This window comes from Alosa sapidissima, chromosome 11 (assembly GCF_018492685.1).
Source record: "Alosa sapidissima isolate fAloSap1 chromosome 11, fAloSap1.pri, whole genome shotgun sequence".
Classification (NCBI taxonomy): domain Eukaryota; kingdom Metazoa; phylum Chordata; class Actinopteri; order Clupeiformes; family Clupeidae; genus Alosa; species Alosa sapidissima.
The window spans coordinates 9,242,743-9,262,184 of NC_055967.1; the positions used below are offsets into that span (position 1 = coordinate 9,242,743).

At 39.5% G+C, this 19,442-nt stretch overlaps 3 protein-coding genes across 5 annotated transcripts; 2 read left to right on the forward strand and 1 right to left on the reverse strand.

Moving 5' to 3' along the window:
• The first annotated feature begins 432 nt into the window (after nucleotides 1-432).
• On the forward strand, nucleotides 433-2,952 carry gcnt3 (glucosaminyl (N-acetyl) transferase 3, mucin type). 2 transcript variants are annotated; one of them, XM_042109992.1, is made up of 2 exons: nucleotides 433-1,850; nucleotides 2,248-2,952. In XM_042109992.1, the coding sequence occupies exon 1, from the start codon at nucleotides 542-544 to the stop codon at nucleotides 1,829-1,831; it is 1,290 nt and encodes a 429-aa protein (XP_041965926.1). In that variant the 5' UTR covers nucleotides 433-541; the 3' UTR covers nucleotides 1,832-1,850; nucleotides 2,248-2,952. The 2 variants fall into 2 exon arrangements, with proteins under 2 accessions (XP_041965926.1, XP_041965925.1); XM_042109991.1 differs by having other exon boundaries at nucleotides 433-1,846; nucleotides 2,244-2,952.
• A 3,399-nt stretch (nucleotides 2,953-6,351) lies between these two features.
• On the reverse strand, nucleotides 6,352-12,653 carry tdg.2 (thymine DNA glycosylase, tandem duplicate 2). The gene is made up of 11 exons (XM_042109993.1): nucleotides 12,374-12,653; nucleotides 11,908-11,976; nucleotides 11,618-11,808; nucleotides 11,348-11,535; nucleotides 11,149-11,218; nucleotides 10,916-11,051; nucleotides 8,600-8,682; nucleotides 7,990-8,084; nucleotides 7,608-7,779; nucleotides 7,342-7,458; nucleotides 6,352-7,233 (listed from the first exon to the last, which is right to left on the reverse strand). Exons 2-11 carry the CDS (start codon nucleotides 11,958-11,960, stop codon nucleotides 7,127-7,129), a joined length of 1,212 nt encoding a protein of 403 aa, XP_041965927.1. The 5' UTR covers nucleotides 11,961-11,976; nucleotides 12,374-12,653; the 3' UTR covers nucleotides 6,352-7,126.
• On the forward strand, nucleotides 10,981-17,821 carry LOC121723840 (zinc finger protein 432-like). 2 transcript variants are annotated; one of them, XM_042109990.1, is made up of 9 exons: nucleotides 10,981-11,064; nucleotides 12,704-12,878; nucleotides 13,114-13,307; nucleotides 13,391-13,492; nucleotides 14,800-14,895; nucleotides 15,463-15,573; nucleotides 15,664-15,778; nucleotides 16,027-16,341; nucleotides 16,897-17,821. In XM_042109990.1, the coding sequence occupies exons 2-9, from the start codon at nucleotides 12,851-12,853 to the stop codon at nucleotides 17,664-17,666; spliced, it is 1,731 nt and encodes a 576-aa protein (XP_041965924.1). In that variant the 5' UTR covers nucleotides 10,981-11,064; nucleotides 12,704-12,850; the 3' UTR covers nucleotides 17,667-17,821. The 2 variants fall into 2 exon arrangements, with proteins under 2 accessions (XP_041965924.1, XP_041965923.1); XM_042109989.1 differs by having other exon boundaries at nucleotides 10,982-11,064; nucleotides 16,894-17,821.
• Nucleotides 17,822-19,442: the final 1,621 nt, after the last annotated feature.

Genomic DNA, 19,442 nt, shown 5'->3' on the forward strand with positions numbered 1-19,442 from the left:
GTCTATAGTTAATAAATCAACATTGTTTCAATATTAACTGAGGGTGCAAACTGATGTTAAATCAACATCGAAATCCGACATTGATTCAATGATTTATGGTTGACAATGTAATGTTGATTCTACATAGTTTCAATGCCCGTCTGCTATCTGGGTTAAGGGTTAATATACGTATTCATTCATTTGGCAGACCTATTTATCCAAAGTGACTTCAGTTTTCCTTTTTAAAGTAGGTTTTACTGTGTATGCTAATATTTGCCCACTCTGTGAATGACTGCATCTTTATCTCTGAAGTAGGCTAACTCCAGTAAATCAAAACGTCAGTCTTGAGTAAGAATGTGAGTCACTCCCTCCATGGGCATATTACCTCCTGCACAGTCCAGCCCCTGCAGTACTCCCACCTCCACACCATGTCACACCCACACATTATTCAAAGTTAGAGTTTGGTCTAACAGTTTCCTCTATGAGAGGGTGACCGTGAGGAGTGACAGAGGATATCAGCAGAGCCAGTGCATTTCCAACAGAGCGGCAAGGAGGAAACAAAATGGCCCGATGGACTGTTGGCTCCGTTAGGCTCAAGGTGCTGCAATATTTATTTATATTTGTCCCTTTGTCTTTAACTCTTGTTTTATGGAGCAGCTCAAAGAATACATGCTACAACACTGGTCTGCCTACAGAGACAGGTGCGTTACTTACCAGTGATCCGGGAGAATTACTGGCATGTTCAGCCATAATCCAGGGTGATGTGGACAAATATGCTGAAGATGGTCTCAGCAGACTTCTGAAAGAGAGACAGCGTAACCCATTGCCAGAGTCTTTTTATCTCAATGCAACAAAAGATTGCAGTGCTTACATCAAAGACAGAGGATTTATTAATGTAACTCTCAGCAAGGAGGAGAGGGACTTTCCACTTGCCTACTCCATGGTGATCCATAACCAGATTGAGATGTTTGAGAGGCTACTCAGAGCTGTGTACACACCCCAAAATGTATACTGTGTCCATGTGGACAAGAAGTCTCCAGATAATTTCATGAAGGCTGTGGAAGCCATTGTTTCATGTTTTCCCAATGTGTTTGTGGCAAGTAAACTGGAGAAGGTTGTTTATGCCTCATGGTCTCGCGTCCAAGCTGATCTTAACTGCATGCAAGATCTGGTGAACTCAGCTGTCAGGTGGAAGTACCTTTTCAATACCTGTGGAACTGACTTCCCCATTAAAACCAATGCAGAGATGGTGCAAGCGCTCAAAGTGTTGAATGGAAAAAACAGCATGGAGTCTGAGAAAACCCCTGGACACAAGAAAGGCCGTTGGGAGTACCATCACAACGTCACTGAGTCTGATGTCATTAGGACTGACGTTAGAAAGACCCCCCCGCCCATAGGTACCCCTATGTTCTCTGGAAACGCTTACATTGTGGTGTCAAGGGAGTTTGTGAAGATGTTGTTTAAAAACCCAGAGGCCAGAGCTTTGCTGGAGTGGGTAAAAGACACATACAGCCCAGATGAGCACCTCTGGGCATCTCTTCAGCGCATACCAAGTATGCCAGGGTCCAGCCCTCCCAATAACAAATATGACATGTCGGATATGAACTCCATAGCCCGTGTGGTGAAATGGGCATATCATGAAGGAGATATAAGGAAAGGGGCATCCTACTCCCCATGCACTGGAGCATACAGAAGAGCAGTGTGTGTGTATGGTGCTGGCGATCTCAACTGGATCCTCAGTCAGAATCATCTTTTTGCCAACAAATTCGACCCAAATGTGGATGAAATTGCAATTAAATGCTTGGAACATTACTTGCGCTATAAAACTTTAACAGGTCAATCACTTCATTAGTTTACTAAAAGATCATTAAAGGAGAATTCCGGTGTGATATTGACCTAAAGTGTATTGAAACATGATACCGAGTGTGAACGTATGTCTCATAGCCCATCTCGGCTTGTCCCCTGCACTCCAAAATCTGACGCTAGTTAGCCGATGCTACCAACAGCTTTTTCAATAGTGGTGCTTCGGCATCGGGCTAGCCATGCAAATAAATCACTGTTTTACACCCATTTACGAGGCTCAATGTATCTCGAGCGACGAGTAAGAATGAACAGGTATGATCAGGGATCAGATTCCAAAAATAATTCAGTGGAAATGCATGGATTCAATGGGGGACAAGCCGAGATGGGCTATGAGACATACGTTCACACTCGGTATCATGTTTTAATACACTTTAGGTCAATATCACACCGGAAATTCTCCTTTAATAATAAAGAGGTAATTCATTATTCTTAAGAAGATTTAGTTAATTTAATTTAAGTTAATATTTATTTCATAGTTTACCTTGATTTATTTGCATTGATACTGCATTGATCTATTATGCTAAATTAGAACATACAACATTGTAGAGTGTACGTGTAACAATGTTTTCATGCTCCTAACAGTATGTCAAACTGTGGCATACTAATTCATGACATACAATATGCAAATATATTTTACAAAGTGTCACCAGTGGTGGGCTTCTTCCTCATGCTGTATTTTGACACTTTATTTGACTATCCAAAATCATAGTCAAAGAATGCACTTTTACCATAACTCAATGGTATATTATTGTAATTGTTATTATATCGTACATTTACAGATTTTGTATTATTTATTTGTTATGCATGTTGTTAGTTTAGTTTTTAGTTTATTTAAACATGTTGTTAGTTGTTGAATACATTGTAACAGTTTGTTCAACTGTTCACACAATTTTTGAAACATGTCACTACACCATAACCCCATACCAAATCTGTAAAACCATACACTAATGTGCCTTTGACTTTTTGCAAAACACCACATACAATCCTTTACCTAACACATAAAAATCTATCAGGAAGTAACTTGACTTCCTTTTCAAACAACCTAGAATGCCACACTTATTCACAAGTGATTCACTCTCTCTCCTCTCAATACTCAGTACTTTACCCCCCTTACAAAATACACACACACAAATATACAGTCATTTCTGTCTTTGGGAAAATCAGCCTTTTCAAAAGTGTTTGGTTTCTGTCAAACTGCATGTGGTTGTTGTATTTTGCTCTTTTTTATTTTCTTGTGTGCTGTAAAATACTGTATTTACAACAGCAAATTATTTGGAAAAATCTATATTTTTGGTTTCAATATTGCTTGAATGTTTACTGTGTACAGTATATTTCAATTTCTCTCTGTAGATGACTTTGACTCATGTATGGAAATACACATAAACTCATGAAAGACAGAAGAGCTTTAGGTTTTGAGCAACAATGTGGAGATTTGAGGCATTTTGTATTTTGTGTGAGCTAGTTGGATTTGTGTGTAGAGTTTTGAAAACAAGTCACAGTTTTGAAAATGTGTGTATGCAGTTGTGAAAAACTGTAAATACAGTGCTACTGATAACAAAAATCATAACATCCTCAGAATAGTATTTACAGTATATTAAAATAGCAGACATTGATTTAACTCAACGTAAGCTCCACTTGCTACAGCAGTGACAAGCGAGCACACACTCCATTTTGATTGCAAACTGGATATTTGCAACACTGCCACCTACTTTTTAGTAAACCTAAACCACTGGATTTAAATTGAATAAAAGAGGGAAAGCCATTCCACCTTGTATTCCTTTGTTGCTAGATGGTGCAGTCTCAAAGCCTTGCAAAAAGTTAGAAGATTCTAGAATACTGACACATTTAAAGATTCTGAAATTACAACTCTCTTTGCTCAGACAAAGGAAGTACAGATTAATGCAACTGTACTGTATTACAAAAATAAGCACTGACACATGAAAATCTATTCTGTTAGACCCTCAAAATAAATTTATGAACAGTGAAAAAAGCACTTTAAGGCCTCTTGAACATAATATACATACGGTATGGAATCTACTGTTGGTGAGCTCCACCTCATTGCCATGCAATAATACTTTGCCCATCAGCCTTACCATTACATTACATTACATTTGGCTGATGCAGTTTTAACCAAAGCGACTAACAACATGGTAACAGTTAAGTTTTAAAGCAATTCTCTCAACATTTTAGGACAATTAAAAAACGGTAAAGTACAGTAAGAATAAGTGCATCAGTGAGTGCTGTTTTTAAACAGTTGAGTGTCAGTTCAAGACGGCTGGTAAGTGCTGGTAAGTTGTAAGTGGTGCTATGAGAGGAGATGTTCTCTAAAGAGCTGGGTCTTCAGGAGTGTCCCTGTTACCAGAGGGGTTTTGCAATACAGACATATTGTGTGTTATGCAAAACAGCAATATTGTGTGATGTTATGACAAGATGTTACACTGTGGGCCTGAACACAGAATGTGTAAGGCAGCTGCATCTCCATGATCATCTCCGCTGGGCAAAAGCACAGGAGTCCTGCTGATTGACAACAGAGTGCAGGCTATCATTCATCTTACTGTGCACTTAAATATTTGCTTTAACTGAACATGTCACAGTTCATTCCACCAAATATTGGTGTAATACAACAATGCCATCTAGTGCAATATTGCTATTACTACAATTTACTAATTATTCACTTCACACTATGATCTACTGTTGCAAGGTTCTGCCACATTCAAATTCAAAACAAAATGTCTCACCAAAAAAGTTTCCTCAAACTCTTGACCTGTAGGAGTGTAATTTAAACGGGGCCTTAAATTGCACAGCTGTTGTATCTACCACTAACTACAGTACTAACTGTTAGGTGTGTTACTTCTAGGTTGTTAAAAAGTAAAATGTACAATTCAGTGCTGGTTGGTTTGGTTCCTTGAGAGTTCACAGAATGTGTACTTCCAACTTTGCTCACCTAAAACGCTATGTAATCTACAGCCCCAAATCAGAACCACTTTACCTCAGGCCATTTTAAACAAGCTCAGACTCCGATAAGACGGTGGTATTTCTGTCATGTCTAAATACAATTTTCAACATTTGATATGTTGTCTGTGTCCTTTTTGCAGCTAAATATGAGTTTACAAGATTTGCTGATTATTACATTTTGTTTTTATTCACATTTTACACGTCCCAACTTTTTCTGATTTGGGGTTATATGAACTTCATATACCGGTAGGCCTGTATTCGTTTTTAATATACATAGTATGATAACAGTATGTTGACTAATTATTTGTTTTCAGTCCACAGTATAACAGTATGTTGACAAAGTATGACCTCTTTCATAGGCTACAATAGCAGCATGTGTTTTGACCTAGATTGCATAATGTGGGTAATTCGATCACCACTTGTCTTTGATTTTTTTCATGTGACACTACATTTAGTTCGCATTTCCATCTTGACTATGTCGATGGATATCATGTATAATCAGTCTTGCGTCAAAAGTAAGTCAGTCAAGTAATTTATTTCAGTTCAATACACATCAATGTAACTAAAACCATATTGGAAAATTTGAAAAAGATGACCTTTTGATACTCTGTACATATTGTATTCCAGTAAAGAAAATTAAAAATAAATATGTGGTCCATCTTAATACTGCTAGCAACAGATCTGGCTTAAGACTTTCACATACTGTCTTATCAGCCAACATGATGACGACTGACAGGTGAAGTGAATAACACTGATTATCTCAATATCATGGCACCTGTCAGAAGGTGGATAATATTCAGCAGCAAGTGAATTTTTTCCCCCCAGAGTTGACGTGTTGTCATAAAACAGGAAAAATGCGTACAAATTTCAGCGACTTTGACAAGGGCCTGATTATGATGGCTAGATGTCTGGGTCGGAGCATCTCCAAAACTGTAGCTCTTGTGGGGTGTACCCGGTCTGCAGTGGTCAGTATCAAAAGTGGTCCAAGGAAGGAAAAGCAGGAAACCAGTGACAGGCACATGGGCGCCCAAGGCTCAATGAAGCATGTGGGGAGCGAAAGCTTTCCCCTGTGGTCCCTGTAGCTCAAAATGCTGAAAAAGTTGACCCAAAAATTTTTCAGGAATGGGTTGAGGACCACAATGAGTTCAAGGTGTTAACTTGGCCTCCAAATTCCCCAGATCTCAATTCAATCAAGCATCTGTGGGATGTGCTGGACAAGCAAGTCCGATCCATGGAGGCATCACCATGTAACTTAAAAGGCTCTGCTGCTATGATCTTGGTGCCAGATACCACAGCACACCTTCAGAGGTCCAGTGGAGTCCAGGTCTCGACAGGTCAGGGCTGCTTTGGCGACAAAAGTGGGACCAACACAACATTAGGCAGGTGGTCGTTATGGCTGATCAGTGTATATTTAGTAACTCATAGCCTACAGGTGTTTATTATTTTACTAATTAAATATTCAGGCTTGCTCAAATTATCTCTTTGTTAGTGTACAATGAAAATTAAGTGTCAATCCTATGCATGTATGTCTGTTTGGTTATTAAGACCCGTTACTCACATGTACATAGTTTATTTCAATCAGACGGTGAAAGTGAATGGTAACAAAGGTAGGCTACTGTACTAGCCTGTTTCTGAGGTATAGTTAAGAAACATAGGCATAAAACCATGAGACACAGCATAATAGAAGCACCAGGCAACCATAGAGCTGTTCCTCTGAGGTAAACAATAAATGAAGTAACAGTACACTTAAATTAGAAGGAAGGTAAGTTACATAGATATAACTTGCCGATCCTATGTAAACATTGAAATGACTACCAACCAACATGAGTACCAACATGGCTTTTTGTCATGTCAGACAAGACGTAATTCAGCCTTGCACTTATAGCAGTTGTTATCCAAACACAGTTGGATATTTAATCACAGTATAAATGAAGTTTGAACAAAATGTTCAACAGTTATGGTCCACATCCATTAATGGATTTCATCAGAAATGAAAATGTGCTGCCCACTTACACCACATTCCAGAAAAGAAAAAAGAAAATACAGGTACTGTTCCACTTACATCAACATCAAAGTACAAATAAAACACTTTCGTTCCTTAAATAGATACAAAAGGCATACATTACAAATTACATCCATTATAGTTACAAAATCAAACTGTAAAAGTTAACAGCTCTGAAGGAAGGAATCCTATAAAAAAAGGTCAGGCTGGAACTGGCATTTTTTTACCCCCTCCAAGGCTTTCCACATGCATTACGAGGGTGGTTAAAAAAAACTTTAGAACAGTCCATATGGTTTGGTAAAGACTTGTTTCAGGCTTGTTCATGTCTTATGTGCAATGATCCGTCTTGTATGTGCTCTGCTGAAGGCTGTGTAAATCTGTAGATGTTCCAAACTGCAACGGGTCACCATGTTGGCCACCATGATAAAGTGCATCTGTTGCATAAACAAAACAGTCAGTTGTGTTCTTTCCTAAGTATTGTAAAGCAAATACCAAAAATAAAACTGGATTGTAAATAGAACCGGTTTGGATCTGATACTCACCCATATTGTGCAAAGAGTAGTGACTGGTCCCCTGGTCTGTCCCTTGCCATGACCCACTGGCAGCCTCGTATCCTGGATCTTGGTTTTCTTCTTTGATAGCTACCCTTTTAGCATCCTCTGTTTTTTTAACAATAGTGGAGAGAATATTTAAATGTGACATCACAGATGAAAAACAAACTCTAAACAACATCAATGTTTCACATTCAGACATATTTTATTTATTAGATAACAGACTTGGTTGAAGTGCACCCAACCATTTTCCATACCTTTCGCTAACGTTAGGTCAAAAGAGTACTCAGTCTCTTGAATGTCCGCAGTTCGGACAATACCCTTAATCTGGTCCCGCAGCTCTTTGAGCTTAATATAGAAATGCACTTTGTCCTGAGCACGGGGAAATTGGGCACAGCGGGGGCTTGATGACGGCATCAAATAGCACACCTGATTAGAGAAAATGTCCATACTGGTCAACATCATCCTACCTTATTGCATCCCTTTATCTGACACACTCTTAACATTTCAACACTCAAATATGCATTGAAAGATGTGGGAAGACACATGTTGACAAAACTGAATGCTTCATATATAGTTAATTTCAATATGCTGTAACAAACAGGATATCCGCATAAGTTAAACAAACATCATTCTTACTGTATGTGTGTCAGGAACTTTGTATGGCTGCAGGCCAAATTCAAGATTCTTTGCTGTTATTCCAAAGATTTCTTTGCAGAAAATTTCATAGATACCTGTGAATGAAGCCAGGCCAGCGCATTTAAATATATATCTTTAAATTTACATTTTGTATATATACAGTACAGGCCAAAAGTTTAAACACACCTTCTCATTTCAATGCGTTTTCTTTATTTTCATGACTACTTGCATCGTAAATTCTCACTGAAAGCATCAAAACTATGAATGAATTCAAAGTTATTTGGCCCACAGATGAATATTTGTCAAGTTATAGCTTGCTGAATATGGTATTAAATAAAAAAAAAAAAAGCAACTTTGAAGAAACTAGAATATAAGACATGTTTTCAGTTATTTCACACTTTTATACATAATTCCACATGTGTTCATTAATAGTTTTGATGAACTTACAATGTAAATAGTCATGAAAATAAAGGAAACGCATTGAATGGGAAGGTGTGTCCAAACTATCTATATATATATATATATATATATATATATATATATATATTTCTTTTATTTATATATATATAAAAAGAAATCAAAGCCATTTAGGGACAATGACCTATCTTACCTTTCCCATTAAAGGCAGCGATGCTCGGTCTGTATTTCTTGAGCTTTTCTACCAGTTGTCTGCCACCTTCACGAATCTCTTTACTGCCAGAGAGCATTAAGAAATATTCTTTTCATTTCAGGTAGCGATGCACCGATATATCGCATTGGTATTGGCCAATATCAGCCTTTTTGACTGATATCGGCGATCAGCAAATTAATATGAGATAATATATATATATAATAAGAATTGAAAATAGTTCAGTTATTTTCTTTTATGCATTTCTTTGTTTCCACTCTACTAAATGGTATGATTCACAACAAAAACTACGTAACCAAAGACACTGTATATCAGCCAAATTGTTATTATATACACTACCGTTCAAAAGTTTGGGGTCACTTAAAAATCACTTTTTTTTTTTCAATGAAGATACCGTTAAATTAGTCAGAAATACAGTCTAGACATTGTTAATGTGGTGAATGACTACACTAGCTGGAAACAAAATGGAATATCTACATAGGTGTACAGAGGCCCATTTCCAGCAACCATCACTCCTGTGTTTTAATGTTACACTGTGTTAGCTAATCGTGTTAACAGGCTAATTGATGATTAGAAAATCCTTATGCAATTATGTTAGCACAGCTGAAAACTGTTGTGCTGATTAGAGAAGCTATTATACTGGCCTTCCTTTGAGCTAGTTGAGTGTCTGGAGCATTTGTGGGTTCGATTATACTCTATAAATGGCCAGAAAGAGAACTTTCTTTTGAAACTCGACAGTGTATTCTTGTTCTGAGAAATGAAGGCTATTCCATCAGAGAAATTGCCAAGAATCTGAAGATTTCCCTACAACAGTGTGTACTACTTCCTTCAGAGAACAGCACAAACAGGCTCTAACCAGAATAGAAGAAAAGTGGAAGGCCCTGGTGCACAACTAAGCAAGAGGACATTAGAGTCTCTAGTTTGAGAAATAGACGCCTCACAGGTCCTCAACTGGCAGCTTAATTAAATGGTACCAGCAGAACACCAGTCTCAATGCCCACAGTGAAGAGGTGACTCCGGTATGCTAGGCCTTCTAGGCAGAGTGGCAAAGAAAAAGCCATATCTGAGACTGGCCAATAAAAGGAAATGATTCAAATGGGCAAAAGAACAAACATTGGACAGAGGAAGATCAGAAAAAAGTGTTATGGACAGACTAATCTAAGTTTGAGGTGTTTGGATCACACAGAGCAACATTTGTGAGATGCAGAACAAGTGAAAAGATGCTGGAGGAGTGCCTGACGCTATCTGTCAAGCATGGTGGAGGTAATGTGATGGCTTGAGGCTGCTTTGGTGCTGGTAAAGTGGGAGATTTATAGGTAAAAGGGATTTTAAATATCGAAGGCCATGACTCCATTTTGCAACTCCATGCCATACCCTGTGGACAGCGCCTGATTGGAGCCAATTTCCTCCTACAACAGGACAATGATCCAAAGCACACCTCTAAACTATGCAAGAATTATTTAGTGAAGAAGCAGTCAGCTGGTATTCTGTCTAATGGAGTGGCCAGCGCAGTCACCAGACCTCAGCCCTACTGAGCTGTTGACCGTATAGTACGTAAGAAGTGCCCATCAAGCCAATCCAACTTGTGGGAGGAGCTTCAGGAAGCGTGAGGTGAAATTTCTTCAGATTACCTCAACAAATTGACAGCTAGAATGGCAAAGGTCTGCAAGGCTGTACTGGAGAATTCTTTGACGAAAGCAAAGTTGGGGGGCAGCCGTGGCCTACTGGTTAGCGCCTCGGACTTGTAACCGGAGGGTTGCCGGTTCGAACCCCGACCAGTAGGCACGGCTGAGGTGCCCTTGAGCAAGGCACCTAACCCCTCACTGCTCCCCGAGCGCCGCTGTTGTTGCAGGCAGCTCACTGTGCCGGGATTAGTGTGTGCTTCACCTCACTGTGTGTTCACTGTGTGCTGAGCGTGTTTCACTAATTCACGGATTGGGATAAATGCAGAGACCAAATTTCCCTCACGGGATCAAAAGAGTATATATACTTATACTTACTTATACTTACTTATACGTTTGAAGGACAACATTATTTCAAATAAAAATCATTATTTCTAACCTCATTCGATGAATAAAAGTGTGCGTTTTCATGGAAAACATGAAATTGCCTGGGTGACCCCAAACTTTTGAACGGTAGTATACATCGGTAGTAACAGCCCAGAATTTCACAATCGGTGAATCCTTAATTTTAAGACAGGGTACTTAAGGTAATGTATAACACTGAAGCATTATAGTGCTGCTGACTGAAACCAAAGGTCAGAACTTGTGATTATATTGTTTTAAATATATAACATACCTTGAGAGATCTTTGCTTCCAGGTGTGGTTCTCTCTACCATGTTGGTGAAGCCAATTCCATACCTCTCTGGCAGAGTTTGATCATGCATGTAATTGAGCTGTTCATCAGTTAGGCCAGAGAGGAAGAGACACTTCCCTGGTGACAAATGGTAAGATTTTAAAGCACTCATACAGACACATTTTCAAGACTGTGCACATTCAAGACATTAGTAAATACATGAAAAGTTACGCACAGAAATGATTTCCTGGATTTGGATAATGATGTCCTTTGTAGGCTGATAGAAGTCCAGGGTTAATTCCAACCTAAAATAGAATTTGGATGTCATTGTACAACAAATCAATCTGTAACAATCAGCTAATAATAAAAAAGCTGTTACATGATGCTTTGTGAACAGTATTTGAAAAATGACAAAGTAACTTGACACGACTTACTATTAATATGTCAAGATTGTGGGTGATTACATCGGGCAGGGTTTTGGTCATTACTTCTTCAGGTGACATACCATTAAATCGATCAAGTGTTCTTTTTGCCTTCTTGGGAGTGTTGTCATTGTCAGCCACTGGCTTACCATCCTCAGATCTGTGTTTTGGGGGTCTACCTCTCTTCTTAGCAGGGGGTGCTAGCAGATTATACAGACAATCATTTAGATTAAGTTGTTTGATAATATGATCACCTACAGTAAATATGTAGTCACATATTACCCATTGCAGTATTCTGTGGTGAGGCAGGCTGTTGTGGCACAGAATAATGGTATTCAGCAGGTTCCCGGTGGACAGTGAGTTCTGCCATATCCCGCTCTTCTTTGACATTGTCCATGTTATAATTGACATTGTTCATGTGATGATACTCCGTAGCTTCTGGTGCATGGAAATATGGCTGACTGGTTTGATACCTAGAATAAATAACGTAAAATAAACAGATATGAGCGAACAGGAAGTGACAGGGTGTAACACGGACTGCAGCCTCCACAACAACTCACACGACAACTCACCAATATTGGAGATAATCCGTTGGAAGAGTCATTGAAGAATTCGTTTCTTCCATCTTAAGGGTGGTTTTACTTAAATAAATTAATATTCAAGTTGGTGTTATTTAATTTTATAACGTTATCAAGCGTGCCTGCAAGCTAACAGGCATCTTTCTTTGTTCTCACTTATTATAGCTCAAATTTAGAGATAAATCCTTGCAATTGCCTAGAAACAGTGCACATTCCGTTGCTTTTATTTAAAAGAAAGTGTCAAGGCCCGAAAACTTACCAAATATTTTTTGTCTAGCCACAAAGCCATCTACCATTCGTGAGTGAGTCATAGTTAAAAGGCTGGCCCCGGCTTTATTCAGATGCAAGCTATAGCTAACTGGCTGGCTGATACAGCACCAACACATTTGTACGACTGTAGGCCTTACATATATCCTACTAGCCAAACATATTAACACACTACAGAAATAGTAACATTTACCTGAACGCGTTATGATCAAAAACCTTATGCTCATCGGAGGATCTGCTTCCAAAGACAACAACAGATGGACAACTGATCAGATTCGTCGGTCAGACCAGACCGAACTGATGTTCTTCTTCTTTGTTATTTGAGTCTTCTCATGGAACACTACCGCCACTCACAGGAATGATCGAAATGGACACCAATATTGATCTTTGAGGAAGTGGACACTAGTTTCTCTCGACTCCACAATTCCAGATGATCTGTTAATTTCTTAATTTAGTAAACAGATCATTTAGAGTATATAGGAAGAGTTTGTTTATGTAGTATTTCATATCCATTTCTTCATAGATTATGGATGCACCCACCAGCACAGACGGTGGCGGTAATGAGCAGAAAAAGAAAAAAAAGAAGAGGAGGAAAAAGAAGAAGAAGAGCTCTTCGAAATCAAGTTTACAATATTTTGATTTTACGAAAAAAACCTTATGACTTCATCCAATGTCGGCTTGTCGACAGCATGGGAAAGGTTTGTTGTGTCTAGCAGTTTTGGTCATCGCTGATCTGACTGAAGGGTTTAGATCTGTAATCACAAGCCTACATCAAGGATAACTATTTCTAAAAAAAATACTTTCTCCTATAAAATGTTAGCCTAGTCTATGTCTTTTTATTATTTATTTTGTTTTGCCGTGTTGGTTTGCTTTGAGATTTTAGCACTGTATTTTTTTGTTGACCTTGGCTAATGTTAGCAACCTCTTTTGTAGTTCCCTTGTCCTCCCTGCATCTCTGTGTCCCACCACTGCGGCTGCTGGCAGCGTTCATGTGGCAGGTGGTAAAGCAGCGCAGAGTCAAATACTACAACAGACTGGAGAAGTTTGTCTCTGTTGTTTTGGAGGTCCTGCCAGACCTACTCATTGCTAAGGAAAGGACTGAACTACTCCTTGGCCTCAGAACAATGGTAAGAGAGAGTCTAGTGTGTTGCGTAATGTATAGTATTCAGATATAATGTAGCATTGCCTGAATTTCCCCATCTGTGTTCAGTTTATTCTAGACATATGCCGTGATCAGCCATCAGTGAAACTACAGATAATGCAGACACATCTGGACAGACTGCATAGGATAGATGTATCGGCTACTGATGGGGTAACACTACATTTCTTACACACAGGCAATTTTGTCCATAAGGCCTTTAATAGGAATGTGGTAACACTTTATAATAACTACACACAATTAAGCTTATTAACCATTTGTATACTATGCTTTGTTCCTCATTCGTAAAACTTTGTTACTACATCAATTCTCATCAGTAAAGCATTTGTACACACAGTTGTAAATGGTTTGTTCATAGTGAATAAGCCAAACATATGTTTGTAAATAGTTTGTTTGGATACAGTCTATGATTCACACCTATAATGAGGCATGCCTTTATAAAATACAATAATAATACACATGCACTAATGATTAGTTAGGGTGGGGACTGGGGATAAATGTTTTATAAACCACTTCCTAATACTATAATTCTTGATTAACTCAGGAGTTGCAGGTGGTTAGTTAAGGATATTTTGTGAGATCATCTAAAGTGAGGACTTTCTATGCCTTTCAGCACATTTACAAATGAGTTGTAAAGGTTATATTTACAGGTAGTGTAGTGGATAAGGAGCTGGGCTACCATAGCCTAGAAATCTAGACGCGCCCATAGCGGCAGCGAATTACATTTGCTGCCAGGGCTAGTCTAGCAACTCTCCGTTGGCTTGTGAGCTCCAGAAATCGAAACTTAATCAGGCCAATGAAATCGTGTATAGAGTTGTTAGGTGGGCTTAACATAATGATTGATGGCAGAGTTGCAACCGTTTGGCTTGAATTCCCTGCTACTTGAAAACAAATAAGATGGATGTTGCTGCTGGCGAACAGTGTGACACGAGTTAAGCTTTTATTAAGTTGGCAAACGTTTGAACTAGCCAACTAGCTCCGCTGGTGGGAAACGCATGGGACTTATAGCGCTGCCGCTGTCCTATTGCGTGAAGAGGGAATTTGAAAGACAACTGATTATCCCGCCCCTCGGACTGAGCACTGCGAACGGTGAGTGTCCAGACCCTACATTTTAATGTGGGTCTGGCTCGTCAGGCTAGGGCTACCATGCAGTTGCCTGGAAAGTTGAGTGTTCAATTCCTGGCTTCCACCATTGTGCCTTTGGCCTTTAATTTATTTGACATGTGTAAGTCGCTTTGGATAAAAGTGTCTGCTAAATGAATAAATGCAAATGTAACCTTTACAATTCATTTGTAAATGCGTTGAAAATAAATGCTTAATTGTGTGTAGTTATTATGAAGTGTTACCGGAATGTCTATCTGTAGTTCACGGGGATCTCAGGTGGGTTGAAAAAAAAAATCTCATTTTTTCCCTAAATGCATTCCCTGCTGTATTTACTGCTTGTTGTTTTATTTGGAAAGAGTGGAGATCCAGTGGTAGATGCTGCTGTGAGAAACTTTGTGGATCTTATCCAAACCATCCTGAGGAGTCCTCAAGAGAAAAAGCATTTCTTCCAGGTGAAACGTTTTAACAAAAACATCAAGGCAGCCAGTATTGTGTGGTTAGTCCTGAGCAGAAGCTTGAGCAAACTTTATGCTTCACTTGGAGACATGGAACTGACCCCTAGTAGGGAAAGATGTAGCTGTTTTAAGTTGACCCAGCTAAGGGAAAATCAATGAGACAGGAATAAAGCAAACTCATACAATGATCAAAGCTGTCATTCAGTTAAGGTTATTCATATAAGGATTACATTCATATGAAGACTTCTTCTTGGTGAGACTCTGAATACGAAATGGCTCACTCCTTATCATTTTTGAGACATTTTTTTAGAAGATCGTCAGTTAGGAAAGTGTCTGATTGGTCCTGAGTTGAAGCTTTAAGGTCCTTAAGTCAAGTTAAGGAGAGGGAAATTGCTGCATGGAGACATTGAACCTATCCACATAGTATGGGGCTCCGCTGTCTTTGAAAGTTTTGGTGTAGAAAATGGCACACCACACAATAAAGCATTGTCAATATATTTTACTTATATTGTTGCCAGAGGTTTGCTAATTGTCATAGATATTTCCATCTCTACATTGTTTCAGGAAGTCTACCCATTGCATTATGGTCCCAAATATGACACAGCACTGCAGTCACTGGTATGGGAATTCCTTTGCAGACTAGAAAAACGACTACCTGTCCCCAGCTTCCACCAGGTTTGTAATCTTGGATTTAAATGACATTCTGTTAATTTACATTTCCTCTTTAAAGTATTCAGAATGTTTTACTCCATTTTGCCATTACAGATGGCTTCTTGGTTTGATGAAGACCCTTTATACTTGGAGAATTCCTTACAAATAGAACCACAGAAAGTCAAAAATGTGTTGCAATATGTCAAACATTTTGGACACTCAGAACAAGGTATAATGCAAACAGACATCACCAGTGCAAAATATGACAAGTAAATTCATTAATAGCATATTAATTAATCTAATATGGTGCGACTGTAAAATATACTGTCTAGACAACTTAAATACAACGCTGTATTATCCAGACATTTGGTTTTACCCGTTTTACTTTCCCTGAATGTGTTTTCACATAATGCATAGCGTAGTAGTATAGAGTAACGTTTTGTAATAATAATTGTTTGACATGTTGACTTTTTCCAGAATCTCCACCTTCACCCATCTTTGCAAACACCATTCTCTCCACAATGTCTGTCTCTAACACTCCATTGCCTGCCACCTGTGAGCAAACTGACTCTGAGAAATGTGCATCAACACTCCATGAATCCCAAACTTCAGTAAATGAAGGAGACAGACAGGTGTATGAAGACTTTGTTGGACGGATGGTGAATGATGAAGACACACATGGAGATGTGAATGAAGACTACATTCAGAGAAACCTAAATGATGAAGATCCACAGACGGACATGGATAAGACTCATTCTACTGAACAAGAAGAGGAGAACACAGGACTTCATGGTGAGAAAATCACTGTGCAATTACTTAAAATTAGTGCAGAAAATACATTTTTGTGTTTAAATCTGTGAATTTCAAACATACAGAGGAAAAGTCTTAAATTCCTGGTGCTACAGAAAGGGGATTTCCCACAATGGCTAATCAACAACCAAGTTTGGTAGAATGGTTGTGTGCACATCCCACCTTTCTTTCAGGACAGGTGCAGTATACAGTGAGCATGTAACATTCCCTCTTTTTTGTTATAATCAACAACCAAGTCCATTCCGTTTCACATTACACAACATGATGCGAGATTCAATGACAATGCGCAATTGGCAGTTGCCACACACGCCACATGTTGTACCCAGGACCATTAAAGCCACCTCTTCACGGTAGAACATGCGCTGCCACAGAGGCCAATCTACAACCATGCCTCTCTAAAATCACACAACAGGACGCACAATGCAGCAATGAAAACCTAAACCTAAAGCACATCACTAGCGGAGCAGCCTTCTGAAGCATTTCACTGGGGTTATCAAGTAGGTATGTTTTTCTGATTGATTCTCCCTTTTTCAGCAGGTTATAGCAGTGAGAGTCAGGAGAGCACTGACCACAGCAGCAGTGAGACGAGGGTCCCACCATCCAGTGGCAGTGGCGCTGGAGTATTTTCACCCAGCAGCAGCTCACTCAAGACAGCCTCTCAGGGAAGCAGAACAGCCGTTTCCACTGCAAGGAAGCCACAAAAGCATGCATGCCCAGAACGTGGCAAAACTTGTCCGAAACCAGGCCTGGCTGGACCTTCCCAAACAACAAAAAAATGTGTCACAGTTGCTCCTAAGATTGCGGGGGGTTACATTTGCAGTTTTTGTTGCGTTGAGTTTAAAAACATGTCAGGTCTTAAAACACATCTGACCATTCATACAGGCGAGCGACCCCACCTCTGTTCTTACTGTGGTAGAGCATTTCGAACTAAGTCGATTTTGACGGGCCACACACGTGTGCACACAGGCGAGCGACCCTACGTCTGCTCCCTCTGCGGGAGGAGGTTTATCCAGAAATCAGGCTTGGTGGCTCATGAACGGTTGCACACTGGTGAGAGGCCCTACGTGTGCTCCTTCTGTGGCAAAGGTTTCCCTGCCCCAGGAGCGTTGTTAATTCATACACGGTTTCATACCGGAGAGCGTCCATACAAGTGTGAAGTGTGCAAGAAAGGCTTTATGCAAATGTGCAATCTGGTTGAACACAGGAGAAGGCACACAAAGGAGAAACCGTATCCCTGTACAGTGTGTGACAAAAGATTTACAATGCGTAATCAGGTAAACAGGCATATGAAAGTGCATACGAGGTAAAGACGTCCAGTGAAATCACTGTAGACTGTAGACTTTTTTTTTATTGTTATTTTTGGTTTTTACTGCCGATCGTTTGACAGTACATCAACGAATGCATGGCCACCACAAGGATTTCTGTTGTCTAGTTATTCAAATGGAATAAAATGCTGAAGGAAGTCCTATGCCTGTTTGAGTTGGGTTTTTGCAAAGGTTCTTGAAGCTATACCTCTGCACAAGCTACAACAAATAAACTAGCCTGTTTTATGCTTTTGCTCATACATACACTGCTTTTCTCATGTATCTGTTGTAAATAACAAAATACACTATTCAACAACCTTAACCTAAGCCAAAGTCATATACTGTATGATGATTCAGATAGGTGATTAGCACCAGGGTGACTTATTACCAAATGTATTTCCACAGGAGTAACTGCAGTGACATGCAATAGCTGCATGCAGAGACACTTCTAGGGTGAGGCTAAAAGAAAGGCTGTAATGGAGATGAGGAAACAGGATTGTTATTAGACTTATCGTCATTATTACGTCTATTAATGCCACTTGAAAGTTGATGATAATTTCAAGGCACTGTGTACTAGAGAGCACCTGTGGCATATTTATTTTTTAGATTGTTCATTATATAGTTAAAAAACACCTTAAATTACACCACACACAGGGCATGAACCTTCAACTGATTTGCATAGTTTAACCATTGTTATCTTCACTGTACTTAACTAAAAGATCATTTAAAACTTGTGATCAGTAATAATGATGAAACATAACCCACTGAGAGAGAGAGAGAGAGATAGCTGTGGGAAGTACAATAAGCTCAGTTGCAGTTACAAATGGAAGAGAAACAGATGTCTCAATACAGTGAGCTGATTTCCCTCGGGCAGGTTTTAAATGCACAATGTCTAAAATCTAATATTTCCCTCTGGAAGCTTTAGATGTTTTGATGGCATGCACAACACTTCTGTGTGGACAAATGCTGGACCTGTCTTATGAGCTGTAGTCTGGGGCATCACAGCTCCTGTTATGCTATCACAGCATCTGTAAATCAAACAAAATGCACTCACACATTTTCAGGAAGCTCAGCCAGTTAAAAGTGTGAGAGGCAGGGCTTTAAGGTCTCAGGCACTGAGCCTGAATTCAGGAGTGGGCCAGGCTTTGAAAATGAATAATGCATAGCTTTAAAACTTTCTGATAACTTCAGGCATGGAAATTGTCCTTGGTTTAAGCCCTGGAGAGGACATCAAACTGTGTAAAACCATTACATACACAACTGTGATGACTTTCTATTTAGTGTGTTTTTACTATGATTAATACTGTGATTAATATGTTTACATGAAGTTCTGTAAATGCAGGTCCAGTATGCAGTGTTTGTTATGCTTGCTCATCGGTGCTCTCTAGTGGCAGATACCAACCTAACCAGCAGTTAACAGGCAGGTGGAAAACCCAGAATACCCCACAAAACATGATGGACATTCAGCCTATTGGCAAAGCTGCCATTTGACGATGTTCTGTTGATCTCTCACTGACTCTTGACTCAAGCATTAGATTTGGGGTCTCCGTTGTTATTGTGCCACCCCCGCCAGAGGAAACCACTCGGTGTGAGTGTACATGGAAAACACCCAGAGAAACAGCTTGAATGCATGCTATGTTTGGTCCAGGGTAGAGTGGGGAAACATTGGCAGCTGTGGGTGGCATTGAGAGGGAGAGAGAGAGAGAGAGAGCTGTTTGGGAGCACTGGGGGTACTCGCTGGGCTGTGGGTCACCGCGGTAACCTTGCTGTGGAAACGGG

What these genes read in the sequence shown, in the direction of transcription:
- gcnt3 (XM_042109992.1), top strand. Translation starts at nt 542, where the DNA reads ATGGCCCGATGGACTGTTGGCTCCGTTAGGCTCAAGGTGCTGCAATAT.
- tdg.2 (XM_042109993.1), bottom strand. Translation starts at nt 11,960, where the DNA reads ATGGAAGAAACGAATTCTTCAATGACTCTTCCAACGGATTATCTCCAA. An exon ending in AAATCCAGGAAATCATTTCT is followed by an intron (nt 11,052 to 11,148) that starts GTGCGTAACTTT and finishes ATTTGTCACCAG; the next exon opens with GGAAGTGTCTCTTCCTCTCT. An exon ending in CGCTGCCTTTAATGGGAAAG is followed by an intron (nt 8,085 to 8,599) that starts GTAAGATAGGTC and finishes CTTCATTCACAG; the next exon opens with GTATCTATGAAATTTTCTGC.
- LOC121723840 (XM_042109989.1), top strand. Translation starts at nt 12,851, where the DNA reads ATGTCGGCTTGTCGACAGCATGGGAAAG. An exon ending in TCCTTGGCCTCAGAACAATG is followed by an intron (nt 13,308 to 13,390) that starts GTAAGAGAGAGT and finishes ATCTGTGTTCAG; the next exon opens with TTTATTCTAGACATATGCCG. An exon ending in ATGTATCGGCTACTGATGGG is followed by an intron (nt 13,493 to 14,799) that starts GTAACACTACAT and finishes TTATTTGGAAAG; the next exon opens with AGTGGAGATCCAGTGGTAGA.